The sequence below is a fragment of the Podarcis bocagei genome (genome assembly GCF_964188305.1).
Source record: "Podarcis bocagei genome assembly, chromosome: 16".
Taxonomy (NCBI): Eukaryota; Metazoa; Chordata; class Lepidosauria; order Squamata; family Lacertidae; genus Podarcis; species Podarcis bocagei.
The window spans coordinates 3,573,663-3,591,079 of NC_138142.1; the positions used below are offsets into that span (position 1 = coordinate 3,573,663).

The following is a 17,417-nucleotide window of genomic DNA, read 5'->3' on the forward strand; positions in this document are numbered from 1 at the left end:
TCGCAACGCCCATCAACTTTGGAAGGACCAGTTGCATATCCCCCATCCTGAGCTACTGCCAATCTGCGTCTGCTGTTTTTTGGGGGGGACACTCAGTACCTCTCTCTCATATGGACACCGTACCTGATACAGAGCCATGGAAGACCAAGAAATGGCACCTTGCCCCGACTCTGCCCTATATTCGGGGGTGGGGGGAGTTGAGGTGGCAGCTCAGGGCAGGGACTTGCATTTTCATCCCCTGCTGCCAAAAAATGATGGTATCTCCTCCCCTTCTCATTTTATTCCAGTTCCATGTTTGAGCCACTTCCATGTTTGAAGGGCAGTCGGCAGGGAAACTAATGAGAGATGGAACCAAAATGTTCTGGAACAGAACAATTGCTCATGAGTGAAAACTGGGGGAGTGACTCAGAGGTTGCCTGGGCACAAAATACCCTTACGCCAGCACTGCTCATAAGCAAACACCAGAATAGATCCATCAAGTCTGCTTTTGCAACAAACAGGTAAGGAAACCTTGAAGGCTGGAATCCACATTTTCTTCAGGTCTTCTCCACTTACACATCCTTTGTCAAATTTGTCTGATTTGTGTCTTGGAGGGGTGGGGAGTTAACTGGAAAAACCTACATCTCCCTGCAAATCTGGCGTTTCAATATCTAGCTCGTCTCTCTGTGTCTATAGTAAGTGTCCTAAAATATTAGCCAAAGCTGGAACAGACTTCACAAACAGATATCTAGATAGATCCCTGTTAGTTTTTGCATTCTTTCACTGCACACCCAACTTGAAGAAGCAGCTTTTATAGTCTGTGAAAAGCATCCCTGTCTTCAAAGAAGCAGGAGGGACACGCAAAGCATCCTGCTGCCAGGTTGCCGTAGGGGTTTTACATGGTTTGATGCTTCCAGATCTTGGAGGCACAACCAGCAGCAGCTGAGGAATTTGCAGCTCTGTGTATAAAAAGATTAAACGCTGGGTGTGGCGCACGGCATTTGCCAACACCCTGGAGGAGGCTTGGCCCACCAAACGGCACACGTAACACAATCTGCTTAATGAGTTTTGCACAGCTAAGCTCAGAGGCCAGCAAGTTGCTTGGTGCAGACAGCAGGAGCCCTCGATGGCAATTGGAAAAACATCCTTGTCAGTGGCACCTTGAAATTTCAAAGGCTACTTTTTAAAAGTTGGGTGCGTGGGTGGCATTGACACTGGGCAGAAAGCTGCAGCAGCATTTCGGCACACCAGCAACCACCAGAACATCACTGGCTAGCATCAAAGGAAGGTTGAGAAGAACCCCAAATGAGAAATGTCACTCGTTGCATCAAAACCACATTGGCTTCCCTTAAAATGTTTTGGAAATTTGGCCCACTTAAAAAACACACTTGAACTTAACCTTACATTTTTGCCTTTAAAAGCAAAATTCAGCAGCAATGTCAAGGACTCTCACTGCCATTCACTGATGGACAAGAGTCTGATGTCACCACTACTGTCATGTCCACATATGGTTGAGCAGTTGGGCTTTGCTAGTACTGGAGACCCTCAGAGAAGAATCTGACCCCAGAGCACTGGAGGAGACTCCAAAAACATGGAAGTAGGAGATGGGCAACTCTACCCCTCAGCACACAACTTAAACCCTCACAGTATAAGACAGAAAGACTAGAAGATGGGGGTGGTAATCTCTGCCTAGCAGAAGAATTCCAGAAGGGTGAGAGGTCAGGGCAGTTCTTTGCCATCATTAGGGCAATGGCTAAATTGTTCACTACCATCCAAAGGGAGAACCATGATCTTGGGATCTCTGGGTTAGCAGTATTGTTGATTGGCACAGCTTTGGCCCTAAATGCTGTGCAAATGCCCAAGCCCAGCAGACACCTGGGATGGTTATGAAAGGTTTCACCACAACTGCGTACTTCAACAAATACTGAAGTATGGACTCACTTCAGAAATGGCTGGTAGGGCAGAAGAGGCAGGAAGGCCAACGATAAGCTTTTTTTAAAACTGTAAATTGCTTTTGAGACAAATTGTTTGTAGTAGAAAACAAATATTATAAATAAAATAAGTCAGTAGGTGGAGCCGGAGCCAATGTCAAACAGGGCCAAACTAATTATTGTTTTGTCCTCCTCTTCTTCTTCCATACTGAGTTCCACAAGGGCAAAACTGGACTGAAGAGGAGGAAGATGAGGGGCAGCTCCTTCCCGCTGGACTGGGTGCAAGTAAGAAGGCAGGGAGCTGGGAGCTGGCTGAGGACAGACGGACCTTGATGGGGCAGTGCCCCATTTGCCCTTAACGGACCAGCACCCACTGCCTGGCCTCCAAGCAAGAGTGTTTTAGTTCATGGATCTAGCCAGCCAGCCAGTCTCCTCCAGGACACTGTAAGCTACAAAGGACACAAGAAAGGCACAACACATCTGGTTTTCTTTTCCAGCAGAGATTGGGACTGATGGTACTTGCCTAAGGTCACGTAATGAGTTGTGTTCATGGACCAGGGCTGTCCTGGTTCACAGCTCAGTCTCGTAAACTTGCTTTCCTATACGATCTTGAAGTGGCCCTCTTGTCACTGTGCTACCTATTGCTTTTATTTTATTTGTTAGATTTATTACCCCTTCCCCATGGCAGGTTACAGCAGCGTAAGATATCATACCAATCCTACTTCTTTGTTCCACCTGCTTGAGAGCACAGGCCCATCTCCTACACAGAGTCAGAAGCCCTCCCAATGATTTGGGACCACAACACCCACCACCCCCAACCACTGGCCACGCTGGCTGGGGCTGATGGGAACTGGAGTCCAACGACTTGTCAGCCTGGAGAGCGCAACAACGCATAAGTTAGCTTTGTAATGTAGGCCACTACCTAACCCTGCTCAGCAAAAGGAGATTCAGGAAACGAGACAGCCTACAAATTACAGAGGTGTGAGGGACAAGGGATTTGGGGGCTGGCCCCCTGACCTTTTGTGATCCCCCCCTTAGCTAGTGTTTTGGAAATCTAAAGAGGGGGAAAGCTGGCCGAAACTGGAAGGAGCTGGAACATCTGGATTTCATTAAGGACCCATTCATTTCGCCCACCTACCCACCCACAATAATGGAGCACTGAAAAGGAATGGACAGCCAAATGAAAGATGTGATGGGTGCAAGCTGCCATGGCAAGCAAGGGAAAATTCAACAGAAATCTTCCCCACCCATTGTGAGTTGAGCTAAGACAAGGAGAGACGACCTGGTGCCTCCAGGTGTTGCTGGACTGCAGCTGCCACCAGGTCCCAGCCAGCATGGCCAGGGGTCAGGGGGATGTGAGCTATGGCTCAACAACATCTGGAGGGTATCACATGGGCTGTCTCTGAGCTAAGACCACCAATTCACTGAGTTCAGGCCGCTCAACAGCTGGCAGTGATTTTCTGCCTCAGATCTGAGATGAATTCAATGTGAGATCTAAGCGGTGACCCCTCCATCTCCCCACCCCTCACCCCACTCACACTCTCCTATTATTCTACAGCATTCACTCTTCTTAATTTCAGCCATTCCTTCTTCCCCTCACCCCACCCACAGCTCTGGCTAAAACACCCACCAACCTATTCATAAACACCACTAATCTTTTGCAGGAGAAAGCAGGAACACAAAAGGAAGCCCATACGTTACCTAATTTCCTGTGCTGGTTCGGGGTTGACCTCTATGCTTTCACCAAAAAACACAGGGTGCATCCGAGGCCTTATTTCTGATGTGGAGGCATTCAGAAGAAGATAAGGGATCTACAGGGCAGGGGGAGGGGAGGAAGAGCAAAATGGAAACACATGAGGAATCTGGAGCCTGCTGAGATGTTTACAGTTGAATCCGTGGTTAGTTTTAAGCATAGGTAAGAAAAGCTATTGCTGTGGACCTGTTTAATTCTCACAAGCACCCTAGTCCCTATGAACACCCGCAACTTTCACATGTGGTACAGGCCAGCTCAGACCCGTGCCAGTTCCAGAAACACCATGTGTGTAATGGGAAAACATTTCACACTGCAACAGTGCAATGCTTGTGGGCTTCTCACATGCATGTAATTGTGAGGACACGATGCTAGTCTGAGCCAGTAGGGCTCTTGCATTCCTAACAGAACACAGATGTGTACAAGGGTATGCTTCAAGTCAGCTTTCCATCTCAAAATCAGTGCAGAACAGGAACATCAGGAAACAGAGGTCCAGATCAAGAAGGCTTAAATATGCATACAGTGTTCCAGGATGCAGAATGCAGAAGTATATCTAGATTCAATGTTTGGGAAGCACCGCAAGGCTAAACTCTGCTCCTAAACAGATGTATATGAAAGCAAGTGTTAATTCACACAACTTTTTTCTTATTGTGAAGGTTACATGAGCTGACTTTTTAAACCATGTCTATCTGAACTTGTGGATGCTCCAATCTGTGTCATCTGGAGGGGTGCCATTGCGTAATCAGCTCTACATACACTCTTTGGGCTTGGGAGGGGGGGGATTATTGGTTTGTTCCTGTTTTTATTATGCATTTTGTGTTTTTATCTTGTAGTTTTATGCTGTGCCACCACCCTGAGATCTATGGGTGAAGGGCGGTAAACAAATTTAATAAATAACAATATTAATAATTCTTATTATCCGCACCTCTGTTTGCTGCACTGTTTGCCCCCAGAAAAACCTGATCTTTAGCGCTGAATTGGAACAAACAGCAACTGCATTTTCTGCAAAACTGCAGTTTGTTCCAATTTACCGCAAAAGAGTGGGTTTTCCGGGAGCAAAGAGTGGGGCAAAGGCTAAACTGCTTGGGCCCATGCCTAGAAAGCAAGGGGCAAGTGGGAAACCGTTCAGACCAATGCTCTCTAAGCAAGGGACAAGCGGAAGTGTGGATGAGCCCCTTGTCAGTTCCAAAGGGGTTTCATTGTCACCTGCCTCGGCTGCTCCAATGTTGGAACATCCCCAAAATACACTTCATTTCTGGGGGTTCATTCAGACTTCCTTTGATGCTGCACTTTCTTTTTCATCCCAGCCTACCCCACCCCCAGAAAAACCTGCACTTTACTGCTGAATTAGAGCAAAAGGCAATATTCCATGCGTTGCCATTTGTTTTGATCCAGTGGTGAAAATGGGTTTCCCCAGGGAAAGTGCCAGGACCAAAAAGAAACCTCACGCAGACATGGAGCTTCAAAATGTGGACCTGTGCCTGGAGAGCAGGGTGCAAAAGGAAGTCTGGATGAGCCCCGAGTGCATTCAGACAACCAGCCTTTCTTTTCTTTTGAGGAGGACCAGTTGTGGAAATCCAAAGGAGCGAGGCTTATGAAGGGAACGTGTGCACACATGGCTCCACTCTCAACACAGCTTAAGGGAAGGCTCACAGCTTAGGAGCAGAACAGAAAATGTTGCAGGTTCCACCTCTGGCATCTCCAGGTAGCACTCTCTGAAAACCTGGAGAATTGCTACTAGTGAGTGTAGACAGTACTGAACTAAGGGGACCAATGGTCCGACTTGGTACAAGGCAGCTTCCTAAGTTCTGACTTAGCTGCCGAAAACAAGATTTCTGACACTCGTCCATAGTTTGGCTGCATACTCTCTATTCTCATGGGGGCCACTAGACATTAGCCATTGAACTTCCCATGTTCAGTCAGAGCACACTTTCGAATGCCATTGCTAGGGAGGGTCATGCCCTTTGTGCAGTGCTTGCATGCCAGAAGTACCCAGTTGGCCACAGCTGGAAGCAGAATGGACTAGGAGAGAGACAGTGTGGTGTAGTGGTTGGAGTGGCAGAGCAGAACCAGGGGAACCCGGGTTCAAACCCTTGCTCAACCACGAAGCTCACTTGTGCCCGTCACTTTCAGCCTAACCTACTTCACAGGGTTGCTCTTGTGAGGATAAAATGGACAGGAAGTGGCATATAAAAGAAGCTGGTCTGCAGCTAACATAGAACCGTGACGATAATTTACCATACTTATTAATTGCTTTCCTCACAGAAGTGACCCAAAGTGACTTGCAGAAAATAGTGGCAGTTTGAGTGGGCAGTCTGTACGCAAGGCTCCCTGGATCAGAGGAATTCCGTGCAACATATTCCCAGGCAAGTATTTGAAGACTGGGTTCTAAATCATAATATGTTCTAGCTGCAACTTTCAATCCTGCTGCCCAGTTCTTATTATATAGGATGGAGTGCTCCCAAAAAGTTAAATTCACCAGCCACTAGTCCACATAAAGGTATTCCTCAATATTTGGCAATCATTATTAATGCTGCCACAAGAGCATTGGCAAGTGCTTCTGCACAAAGGGTCTGTATTACCAGGCCCAATTCAAGATGTAGGCTTTGGCTTTAAAGCACCAAATGTCCAGGTATTTGATACCTTTTCCATGAACCCAGCAAGGTTCCAGCAAGGTAGGGACAGGGCCTACTCTGTACTGGTGCCCCAGCTGTAGAACTCACAACCCCTTTTATTAGATTTTTTTTTAAAAAAATACCCTACCTTCTTCCCTGATGGGACTCAAGGCAGCATGCAGATTAAAAACAAGAACTAGAGGCACAGATAGATACGTTGACTAAACTTTAGACACATGGCTAGAACATACCTGATCTCTCAAGCTTTTTGAAATACAGTATTTATTTTTTTTCCGTTTCAGCTGGTGCTTAAGACTTTATCTGATCAGCTGCTGTTTACCTGTAACTGCTGTAAACTGGATTTTAGTTTACAGTACTGTACAATATGACTAATCTTTATATATTATGTTGGAAAACACCTTGGGGTAACTGCATAATGTTTTTTTTAAAAAAATATTTTTTATTCAGTTTTTTTAAACATAGAATAGAAGATCACATAAAAAACATACCATCAAACAATATAGCAGAAGGAAGAAAGAAAAAAGAGAAAAAAGAAAAACCATTACTTCATAACTTTTTGTATAACTAACTGGACTTCCTCACATCTCCCTACCCTGCATTCTCTATAAATAAAAATTTCAGCAAATTATCACCTTGTTTCAGTTCTTATTTTATACCTCTCAAATGTTCTACCTCCAATCTTAAAATAGTTTTTAACAGTTGGTTATGATTTAAATTAAACATAATATTATTTTAGATTTCGACCTTTTCTTGCATATCACTTAATTTTCTAAATCTTTCAAACGAGTTACTGGAACCATATTTTCCCCAATCATGCACTTTCTTAACATTCAAACAATTTGTACTGTTTTTGTAAATAGTCCTTAAACTTTTTCCAGTCCTCTTCCATTGTTTCTTCTCCCAAATCTCGGATTCTGCCAGTCATTTCCGCCAGTTCCATATAGTCCATCAATTGCGTCTGCCACTCTTCCAGTGTGGGCAAATCTTGTGTCTTCCAATATTTTGCGATAAGTATTCTTGCTGCTGTAGTTGCGTACATAAAAAAAGTTCTGTCCTTCTTTAACACTTTCTGGCCAACAATGCCCAAGAGGAAGGCCTCTGGTTTCTTAGCAAAGGTATATTTAAATACCTTCTTTAACTCATTATAAATCATTTCCCAGAAGGCCTTCACTCTTGGACAAGTCCACCAGAGGTGAAAGAATGTCCCTTCAGCCTCTTTACATTTCCTTTTTTTTTTTTTAATTTTTTTTATAAACTTTATTACAAACACATACACTTACACATACAAAAAAAAATAGTTGTATCAAACAAAAAAAAAAAATTTCCGATCATACCCTTACACACATTTAACTTCCATTTACCTCAGCTTTGGATTAAGTATTCTACATAAATCTCCTGCAGATTATTTTCATTTATCTTTACATGTCATAGGAGTTAAACATCGTCTACTGTTAGGTTATTAATTCTTAAATTATTCTCAAGATAACTTAAAAATTTGGACCAATCCTCTATCTTTTTGATGGGATTATCCCGCCTAATATATTGTGTGAGTCTCGCCAATTCCAAGTATTGATACAACTTCACCTGCCACTCTCTCATTGTTGGTATTTCGGGGGATTTCCATTTCTTTGCTATTAAGATCCTCGCGGCAGCGGTGGCATACTGGAAAAAAGTCTGATCCGTCTTTTTTATTTCCTCCCCTATCATCCCTAAGAGGAAGGTTTCCGGCTTCTTGGGAAAGTTATACTTCAAAATTTTCTTTAGCTCTTCATAAATTTGTCCCCAGAAACCCTTCACCTCCTCACAGGTCCACCAAATATGGAGGAAAGTTCCCACCTTATCCTTGCACCTCCAACAAGTATTATCTGCTGTTCTATACATTCTCCCTAGTCTGGCCGGGGTCAAATACCAACGATACATCATCTTATATAGATTCTCCCGTAAATCAGCACACGCAGTAAATCTCATGCCTTTCTTCCACAGAGTTTGCCACTTATCATAACCTAGCTCGTATCCTAGATCTTTATTCCATTTAATCATTACCTCTTTAATCCTCTCTTCCTTATTTTCACTTTCCAGCAGTTGCCTATACATTTTAGACAATAGTTTAACATTACTCTCCATAATCTCCACTTGGAATCTAGATTTATTTTCTGCCATACCCATTCTCTTATGTTCTCTCCATAATGCGTTAATTTGGTGCAGGTGAAACCAGTCCTTAATTTTCTCTTTCAATTCATCCTGCTGTCTTAGTTTCCACCCTTCTTCTGATTTAATTAAAAGGTCTTCGTACGTCCACCTACTACCTGTCATGTTTAATTTCTTTATTTTAATGATATCCACGGGTGAGAGCCACCAAGGGGTACTTTGTTCAATCACGTTTTTCTTCCTATTCCAAACTTCTAAAAGTGACCCTCTGACTATGTGATTAGAAAAACCTCTATGGACTTTATCTTTCTCCTGCCAGAGGTAGGCATGCCACCCGAATCTCAAATCAAATCCTTCCAGATCTAATAAATCAGTATCGTTTAGGGTGGCCCACTCTTTTACCCAAAGTAGGCATGCCGCCTCATAATAGAGCCTTAAATTTGGTACCCCAAAGCCCCCTCTTTCCCTGGAATCCGTCAAATATTTAAATTTCACCCTAGGTTTCTTCTCCTGCCAAATATATTTGGTCAAAGTCCTTTGCCAATTTTTAAAGCAGGCGGTACCTTTTATAACTGGTAAGTTCTGAAACAGAAATAATAACCTCGGGAGAATGCACATCTTAATCGAAGCCATCCTCCCGGTCCAGGATAGATTCAGTCTACGCCAGGTATCCATATCTTTCTTAATTTCTTTCCACAATTTAGTGTAATTATCCTCCACCAAATTAATGTTCTTTGGAGATAACCAAATTCCCAAATATTTCACTTTGTTTACTACTTTAATATCCACTTGTTGTTCCAACTGTAATCTCTCCTGTGCTGTTAAGTTCTTTATTAAAATCTTAGTTTTTCCCCTATTTAGCTTGAATCCGGATAATTTACCGAACTCTTCCAAAAGTTCTACCGCTCTACTAGTACTTTCAATTGGGTTCTCTAAAAAGAGGACCACGTCATCAGCATAGGCCTTTAGTTTATATTCCTTCTCTCCAATTCTTACTCCCCTGATGTTCGGGGTCGCTCTTATTTTATTTGCGGCTGTTTCTAGCACCAAAATAAACAATAAAGGTGACAGGGGGCAACCCTGCCTTGTGCCTTTCATGATTGGGAAGTATTTAGTCAAGTTGTTATTAATAATCAACCTAGCCCGCTGCTCAGTATAGATCGCCCTAATGCCCTTCAAGTAGGGGCCCCCTATTCCCACTTTGTCAAGATTTTGTAACAGAAATTCCCAGGAAACACGGTCAAAAGCTTTTTCTGCATCGATAAAGATAAGGGCCGCTGGCACGTCTGGTCTTGCCTCCAGGTACTCCATAATATCTACTACATGCCGGACGTTATCCCTCATTTGCCTTCCTGGGAGAAATCCCACTTGGTCTCTGTGTATATATCTGTTTAGTAGTTTTTTAAGCCTACTAGCCATGATGTCTGCAAAGATCTTATAGTCACAATTTAAGAGTGAGATTGGCCTATAATTTTTTAAGTCTGCCTTTTCATTTTCGGTCTTAGGAATTAGCGTGATAAAAGCCTCTTTCCAGGAACTAGGTATCCTCCCCTCTTGGAGGGTGTTGTTTATTACCTCCGTTAATACTGGCGCTAACAGATCTGCCAATTTTTTATAATATTTAGCAGGCAGCCCGTCCGGGCCCGGAGACTTCCCGTTCTTCATCTTGTTAATAGCGTCCCTGACCTCTTTTACAGAAACCACTTTGTTTAATTGCGTACAATCCTCTTCTGTAAAATATTTCCTTTCTTCTTGATCTAGATAGTTCTCTATTTCTGCATCGCTCTCTACTCCTTTTTCATACAGCTTTTCAAAAAAAGTAACAAACTTGCTCTCAATTTCATCTGGGTCTTCTATCACCCTCTCATCTACAATAAGCTTATTAATCGCGTTTTGTTTCCTTCTTTTCCTAAGCTGCCATGCAAGAAGCTTCCCCATTTTATTAGCCGATTCAAAATATTTCTGTCTTGAAAATTTAATTTTCTGTTCTACCTCTTGGTTCAAAATGGCTGAGTATTGGGACTGCAGCACCTTCGCCGCTTGATTAATCGTATCGTCAGTTGGATTTAGGGCCAGTTTCCTTTCATAGTCTTTTAATTGAGCCAAGATTCCATCCTTCTTTTTCTCCCTTAACTTCTTTCTATAGCTATTTTGCTGTATCAAAAAACCTCTTAGGACTGCCTTACCGGCGTCCCATACCGACTCTATTGGGGTGTCTCCATTCAAGTTTATCTCTAGATATTCTCTCAAGGTTTTTTTGGCCATGTCCAGCACTTCCTCATTCTCAAATAAATATTCATTCATCCTCCACCTGGGCTGCCCTTTCAATTCATTTTTAATTTCCATAGTCAAGGGGCAGTGATCTGACAGGGTCCTGGGTAGTATCTCACATCTCTTAACTCTCCATATCATAGCCCTGGTCACCCATATCTGATCTATCCTACCCCAGCTCTGGTGGGGCTCTGAATAATGAGTGAATTGTTTGGTGGTGGGATTTCGGTGCCTCCAGATATCAGTTAGATCTAGACTTTCCACTAATTCATTAAAGGCGTTGGGGAGCTTCCCCCTGTTTGCATTCCTCTGGTTTTCACTTCTATCCAAACTTGGTGTTGGTACCCCGTTCCAGTCTCCCAGCAATATTAACTTATAGGGTTCCAGTTCTAACAGCATCCTTTCAAGTTTTTCAAAGAACTCCGTTCTATTTGTATTCGGTGCATATACCGACACTACATTAATTCTTTCCCCTCGAAAATTTAATTGAATACCTAATATTCTACCTTCCTCGTCTTTACAAATTTGTATTGGTTCCCACCTTTCTTTAACATATATTACCACTCCTTTTTTTTTGTTTACATCCGAATTTATAAATTCTACTCCCAACTTTTTATTCACCAAAATATGTCTATGCCTCTTTGCAATATGAGTTTCCTGAAAACAGATTACATCACATTTCTTCTTACTCAAAGCTTTTTGAATTTTATTCCTTTTAACCTTCTCATTCAACCCATTCACGTTCCACGATAAAAGTTTTAAAGTGTCCAGTGTTGTCTTAGTTCTCCAACTACTTTACCTCAGATCAAAACTTAAATTAAAATCTGGCGCCTTTTTTCCCTAGGAGCCCCTCCTCTTCAGCCGCCCCTTCTCCCACTGCGGCTTCCTCGTCTTCATCTCCTGAGTTTAACCCCCTCTCTCCTTGATCTTTCGCGCTCCCCTCCCCCTCCTCTTCCCTTTCTCGACTATTCCCTTTTGCTTCTTCCCTGTCTCGCACTCTATACTCTGTCCTTCCCAACTCTCTTTCATATCTTCTTAGAAACTTCTCTGTTTCCTGTATGTCCATCAGTTTGAATTTCTTATCTTTATAGAAGAAAGAAATCCCCTCGGGGAATTCCCACCTAAATTGTATTCCGTTTCTCTTTAAAGCAGCCACCACTTGTCTGTAGCCTTCTCTTTTTCGTAGTAATCTAGTTGGAATCTCTTTATAAATAATGATGGGCCTGCCTTCGATTCTAAGTTTATTACGGTAGCTCGTCCTTAGAATTAGATTTCTCATTTCTAAGGAGTTAAATATCACCAGGCAGTCTCCCAAAAATTTATTGATTTTTAAGTGTTGAGGTCTAGACATTCTGAATGCATTATCTATTGTTAGTGCTATCTCTTCTTCCTCCAAACCCAACCATTTCGAGAGCTCCTTAATCATTTTCTTTCTAACGTCCTCATTTCTTTCTTCTGCCACACCTCTAAATTTTAAGTGAAGCTGCTTTTGCCGCATATCAGCCATGGCGAGGTTATCCCAAATCCTGTCCTGTGCTTTATTTAACTCGCCCAACTCTTCCTTCATCCTCCCTGTTTCTTTTTTCTGTTCCCTCATTTCTTTCTGTAGTTTCTTGTTAGACTCCTCAATTATCTTAGATTTTACTGATAGGTCTTGAATTTTAGATGAGAGCTCTCCTACTGCCTCTTCTATTTTTTTATCAATCAAGTCCTGCATATCCCCTAGCTTGTTTTCCATATATGTTTCGTTTTGTTTGAATTCTTCCTTTATTTTAATCCATAAGCTATCTAGATCTTTAATCTCCTCTTGGCGCGATGTCTTTCTTTCCCCCGGGGTCCCACCCACTTTCTTTGCATCCTTCCCCTCCTTCCCCATCATTATTTGTAACGCTCCCCTTTATTCACCTTAGATTCTTCTTATAGTCCTTTTTTTCCCTTATAGTCCTAACCTTTCCTCCTTTCCTCTCAAAGAGCGCCCACCGAGGTATTGTATATTATATCTAATCCAGCTATACCCAAACAAACACAGATAATCCCCCGTGAGTGCAGCAGCTCCACGATATGTTCTTCAACAACCCTAGGGGGGAGTCTTGATCCAGAGGCGTCAATTGGTCCACTCCAGGTCTAAACCTTTTCTTTTATTTCTCTCAGTCCTCCCCTTCGGGTCCCTTGCCTGCCCTCTCCTACGTCACACCCAACACCCAACACCCAGGAAGAGGGTGAGGGCTGGAGATGGATAGAGGGTAGGGTGGCTCTTAGACACGTGGTTGTCCCACACAGCTTCTTGTCCTATGCATTCGACTTTAGTCCTGATTAAGTTACTCCCGGCACTTCAGAAACTTCAGGAACTTTCTGGAACTTCCAACACTTTGAACGACACTTTAAATAACACTTTAAACAATTTCAGACACTTTAAACCCAAACAATTTCAGTCTCCTTTACCCAAAAGGTTACAGTCCCGGTAGTGATCACCGTTGCAGTCCCGGTTACAGTATAGGCTCCCACTCAGAGTTGCGTACCCCCCTCTTCGGCCCCTCACAAGTCAAGCTTAATCACAAAAAAAAAAAAGACTCTGTACCGTCGGTTTGCTCCTTGTCCAACTTCCTCCACCAAGGACCAACTGCTTAAAGTAGCGGCCTGGCCAACTGTGACCGTCGTTATATGAGACGTCTTTAATATATCTCAGGACGCAAACCGATTTTCGAGCCCCTGCACCTCCCTTAGCGTGTTCTCACCAAGCCTTTTATAAATAAATAGCCTTAAGGGAGGTGAGTAGCATGGGTAGCGTTGGGAGGTCGATGCGGGTGGGTAGCGTTGGAGAGTCGAGGCGGCTCAGCGATGTAACCGAGAGAAAACCTCTCCGGGGGGGGCTTGAGGAGGGCGTTAACCACAGTCTATTCCCCAGAATTGGCGTTGTATTTATTCAATAAAAATTAAAAGAAATCATTGACAGTCATTATAGTCCGTGTTTGCTGTCGGCTCGGCTCTTACTCACTCAGTCAGACTATTCACTAACCTCCTCACTCCTGCGACTTCCCCTCTGCGCCATCTTACATCCGCTGCCGAGGAAAATCCCGTTGAAATACAAACAAAGGGAAACCTGGGCGTCTCCCAGCTTCACATCAGCTGCGCGCTTGTAAGCGCTTCCAACAGAAAAGAGAAACAAAACTTTTCATACGCTGGAGACCCCGTTCTTATCCCCAAGGGGTCCCGACGCTGTTCGCGGTTGAAGCTCCGGGCGTTTCGCTATGGAATGGCACTTCCCGGTTTGCGCTAGCAGTCGCCGTTCTTTCTGTCCTCTCTGTCCTTCCCAGAGGGGGTAAGTCGACCGCAACCACGCTGCAGGTGGCCTCTCTCCCAAGGGATTTCCCCCCCTGAGATTTCGGGGGACGCTGCGCCCTTGCGTCTTTCCCCACGTTTCCACAGCGCCCAGAAAGCCAAGAGCTGGCTTTCTGTGCTTCCTCACCGCTCGCGTCCGGAACCGGACTTTACATTTCCAACATTTGTTATCAGACAGATGATATATTTTTGCGAGCTTAACTGGGGTCATGTACCACCTATATATCATTTTCATAATATTTTCCTTCAAGGCATTACATGCCGTAAATTTCATACCAGTGGTCCATAACCTTTCGCAGTCCTCAACCATGATGTTATACCCAATGTCCTGAGCCCATTTTATCATGGCTGATTTAACTGTCTCATCCTGAGTGTTCCATTTAAGCAGCAAGTTATACATTCTTGAGAGTACTTTAGTCTTTGGTTCTAACAATTCTGCTTCTAATTTCGATTTTCCCACCTGGAATCCTAGCTTTTTATCCAAGTTAAAAACCTCTTTAATTTGAGCGTAATGTAACCAATCTCGCACCTGGGGTAACTGCATAATGAAGGGCAATCTATACATTTCCTTAATATTATAATAAATATAGCCAAAGGTGACTTTTTGATCTGGTCACACAGGGCTCTTGTGCTATTACGATCTATCTTTAGTCACTTGTTACCTAAAAAGGTCTCCAAGCGATTTATATTTAAAAACAGTAACATAAATATGCTACACCATTAAAAAAAACATATAAACATTTTCATATAACATACAAAAAATAGTCGTCCCCCACAGAACAGCCTAAGTTATACTTCATTATGTCCCAGTTCTAGTGAATTCCACCCCCACAGTGACTGTAAAAACATCTGAGGGTTAGGAAATTACTGGTTGTCTGAATCCAGCTTCTGTCTTTGTCTCCCTCCCCCCCCCCCAACACACACTCTGGTTTGATGTGCCATCCCTCCCTGGCTTTCCCCCTGCCTCTGCCTGCCCCACACACCCCTTGCCCCTTTCCGTCTGCTTGCCTGCCCAGCTAGAGCTCTCGGAGAGCCAAGGTTTTTTGTTCTGGCTTTTTGTTTTTAAAGGACCTGCAAGGAGGCAAAACCAAGCTTAACCGCAAGCTTCCCTCCTGCTGAGCTCAGCAAACAAGCCCATCCCTGTTTCACAGATGTTTCTGGGTTTTTGCTACATCAATGAAAACCGTATGGGGAGGGCCCAGGAGAGTGGGTTTTCTGACATGGCTGAAATTAAATAACTGCCTTTTTGCCATCTTCATTTTGATCAGATGCTCCTGCGCCCCTGAGGCTTTTAACGAGAGCATGATGAAGGTAACGTGTTGGGGGCAAAAATGCCACATCGTAAATAAAGCTTCTGAGGATCCAATGCAAAGGAGAGAGGGACAACAAACATCTCTACATCCCATCCAGGGTGGAGGGAGCATCAACAGCAACAAGGGACAGGGCCTTCTCAGTGGCCGCACCAGTAACTATGAAACACCTGGCCCACTGAAGTGTGGATGGCTCCCTCTGCGGCAGTTTTTCGCAGGTCAGCAAGGGCATTTTTATTATGGCAGACTTTCGCTTGCTGAGTATATGCTGCTTTATGCAAAAACTATGTTTACACACCACTTTTTCCAGTAGCAACAACATAAAGGTCTCTGGGGTTGACCATCTCCACCCACAGTCAGGGAGGTCCGCAGTGTGCCATCCGTGGATACCGGTGCCCATTGGGACTGGGAAGACAGAAGGTAGGGAGACCACTAGTAGGTGGAGCTAGAACCAATGGCAGGCAGAGCTAGAACCAATGGTGGTCAGAGCCCACACACTGGTGTGGCTGCACGCTGAAGGCAGACTGAGATCAGTGGGGCAGTGCCCCATTTGCCCTAGTGCAGCAGCCTCCAATGCCAGGGACCATAAAACTGGCCCTTTAATTAATGGCACTGTGGTTATATATGTGTTGTTGTTGTTGTTGTTGTTGTTGTTGTTGTTGTTGTTTGTGTGCGTAGCCCTCATGAAAATTCATCAACATTTTAGTGGAAATTAATCCTACCCATACACATGTTTGCATGTAATTCTGCCCAAGATACAAATTTTTGCAAAGCCATTTCCCCTTAAATAACACATTTTTGTATGTTATTTTCACTAATATAAGTATTTTTTGGGACACGTCTCTCCCATTATATGCATTTTTATTCACATTACCTGCCTAGAGAACTGCAAAGCAAATTGAAAGAAGTGTGAACTTTGAAGAATTGTTGTGTTTTGGTCCCCATATAGTTTTGAAATGTGCAAATTAGGTAGGTTTGCCTTTACATGTGAACGCAATTCAAATTTCACCTCCTGTCCTAGTCATAGGAAGGGCCTGTTCAGGCTCAGGGCTGAATACCGCCCTCCAGGCTTCCTTGCCCAGCCCTCAGGGATGGGTGATCTCAAATCAGGGGCCTTGGTATATTTTTATTTACTTTTTGTATTGCGTTTTTATCATGCCCTTTCCACTCAGAAGCTGAAGGTAACAGTGTGGCTCTCACCTCCTAGGTTATGCTCACAAGAATCCTTGTTAAGCTGAGAGAGTGACTTACTCAGGATGTCTGCCCAGGGTGCAGTTGGTGTGAAAAGGGCAAATCCCAGGTTAGAGTTCATTGGGAAAGAGATTGGAAAAAAGCACCCAATATGATGATGATGATGCACAAAATGGGAGTTCTAGTCTCCACACCTCAAAAATCATGGAACTGTAAAAAGTTCAGGAAAGTGCAACCAAAACGATTAAAGGGTTTGAGCAATTCCTCTATGAGGAAAGGTTATGACATTTGGTGTTTTTTAGTTGGTTCCAACCCTGACTGTTTATTATATTTTTGTTCTTTCCCCCAAAAAGCTCAGGAAAGCACCCGTATGCTGTCTAATCTTCACAACAGCCCTATAAGGTAGGGTAGGTTAAGAGACAGTGGCCGGCTGGCCCAAGGTCACTCAGTCAGTTTCTTGGCAGTGTGGGGATTTCAATCCAGGCTTTTGCGGTCCTAGCCCAATGTGTTAACCACCACACTGCACTAGCTCTCCGCACATCACTCTCTAAGCCCGCCTTGCCCAACCTGGTGCCCTCTGGGTGCTTTGGATGACTGCTCGCCATGGCTGTGCTGGCTGGAGCTTATGGGAATTGAAGTTCAAAACATCTGGATGATAAGTAGTCGGTGGTGGAATTGCATCTCCCAGCTCAGAAAGCTTGAAGGTAACAAAAGGCACTAAAACGACTTCATCCTATAAAACTGGTTGTTTTGCTGTTATTATTATTATTATTATGAATTAGTTATTTTGCTTTTGCCTCACTTTGTCCCCAAACACCTCCCAGCAGCATACTAGAAAGCTCAATCACAAAAAAGAAAAAGA

General features: G+C 43.7%; 1 protein-coding gene across 1 annotated transcript in view; it reads right to left on the minus strand.

The window, feature by feature from the left end:
* Positions 1-17,417, minus strand: part of RFLNA (refilin A) — a 57,022-nt gene that overhangs the window by 1,572 nt on the left and 38,033 nt on the right. The window contains 1 exon segment of the mRNA XM_081174485.1: positions 3,612-3,721. Coding sequence (XP_081030611.1) covers positions 3,612-3,721 — 110 coding nt within the window.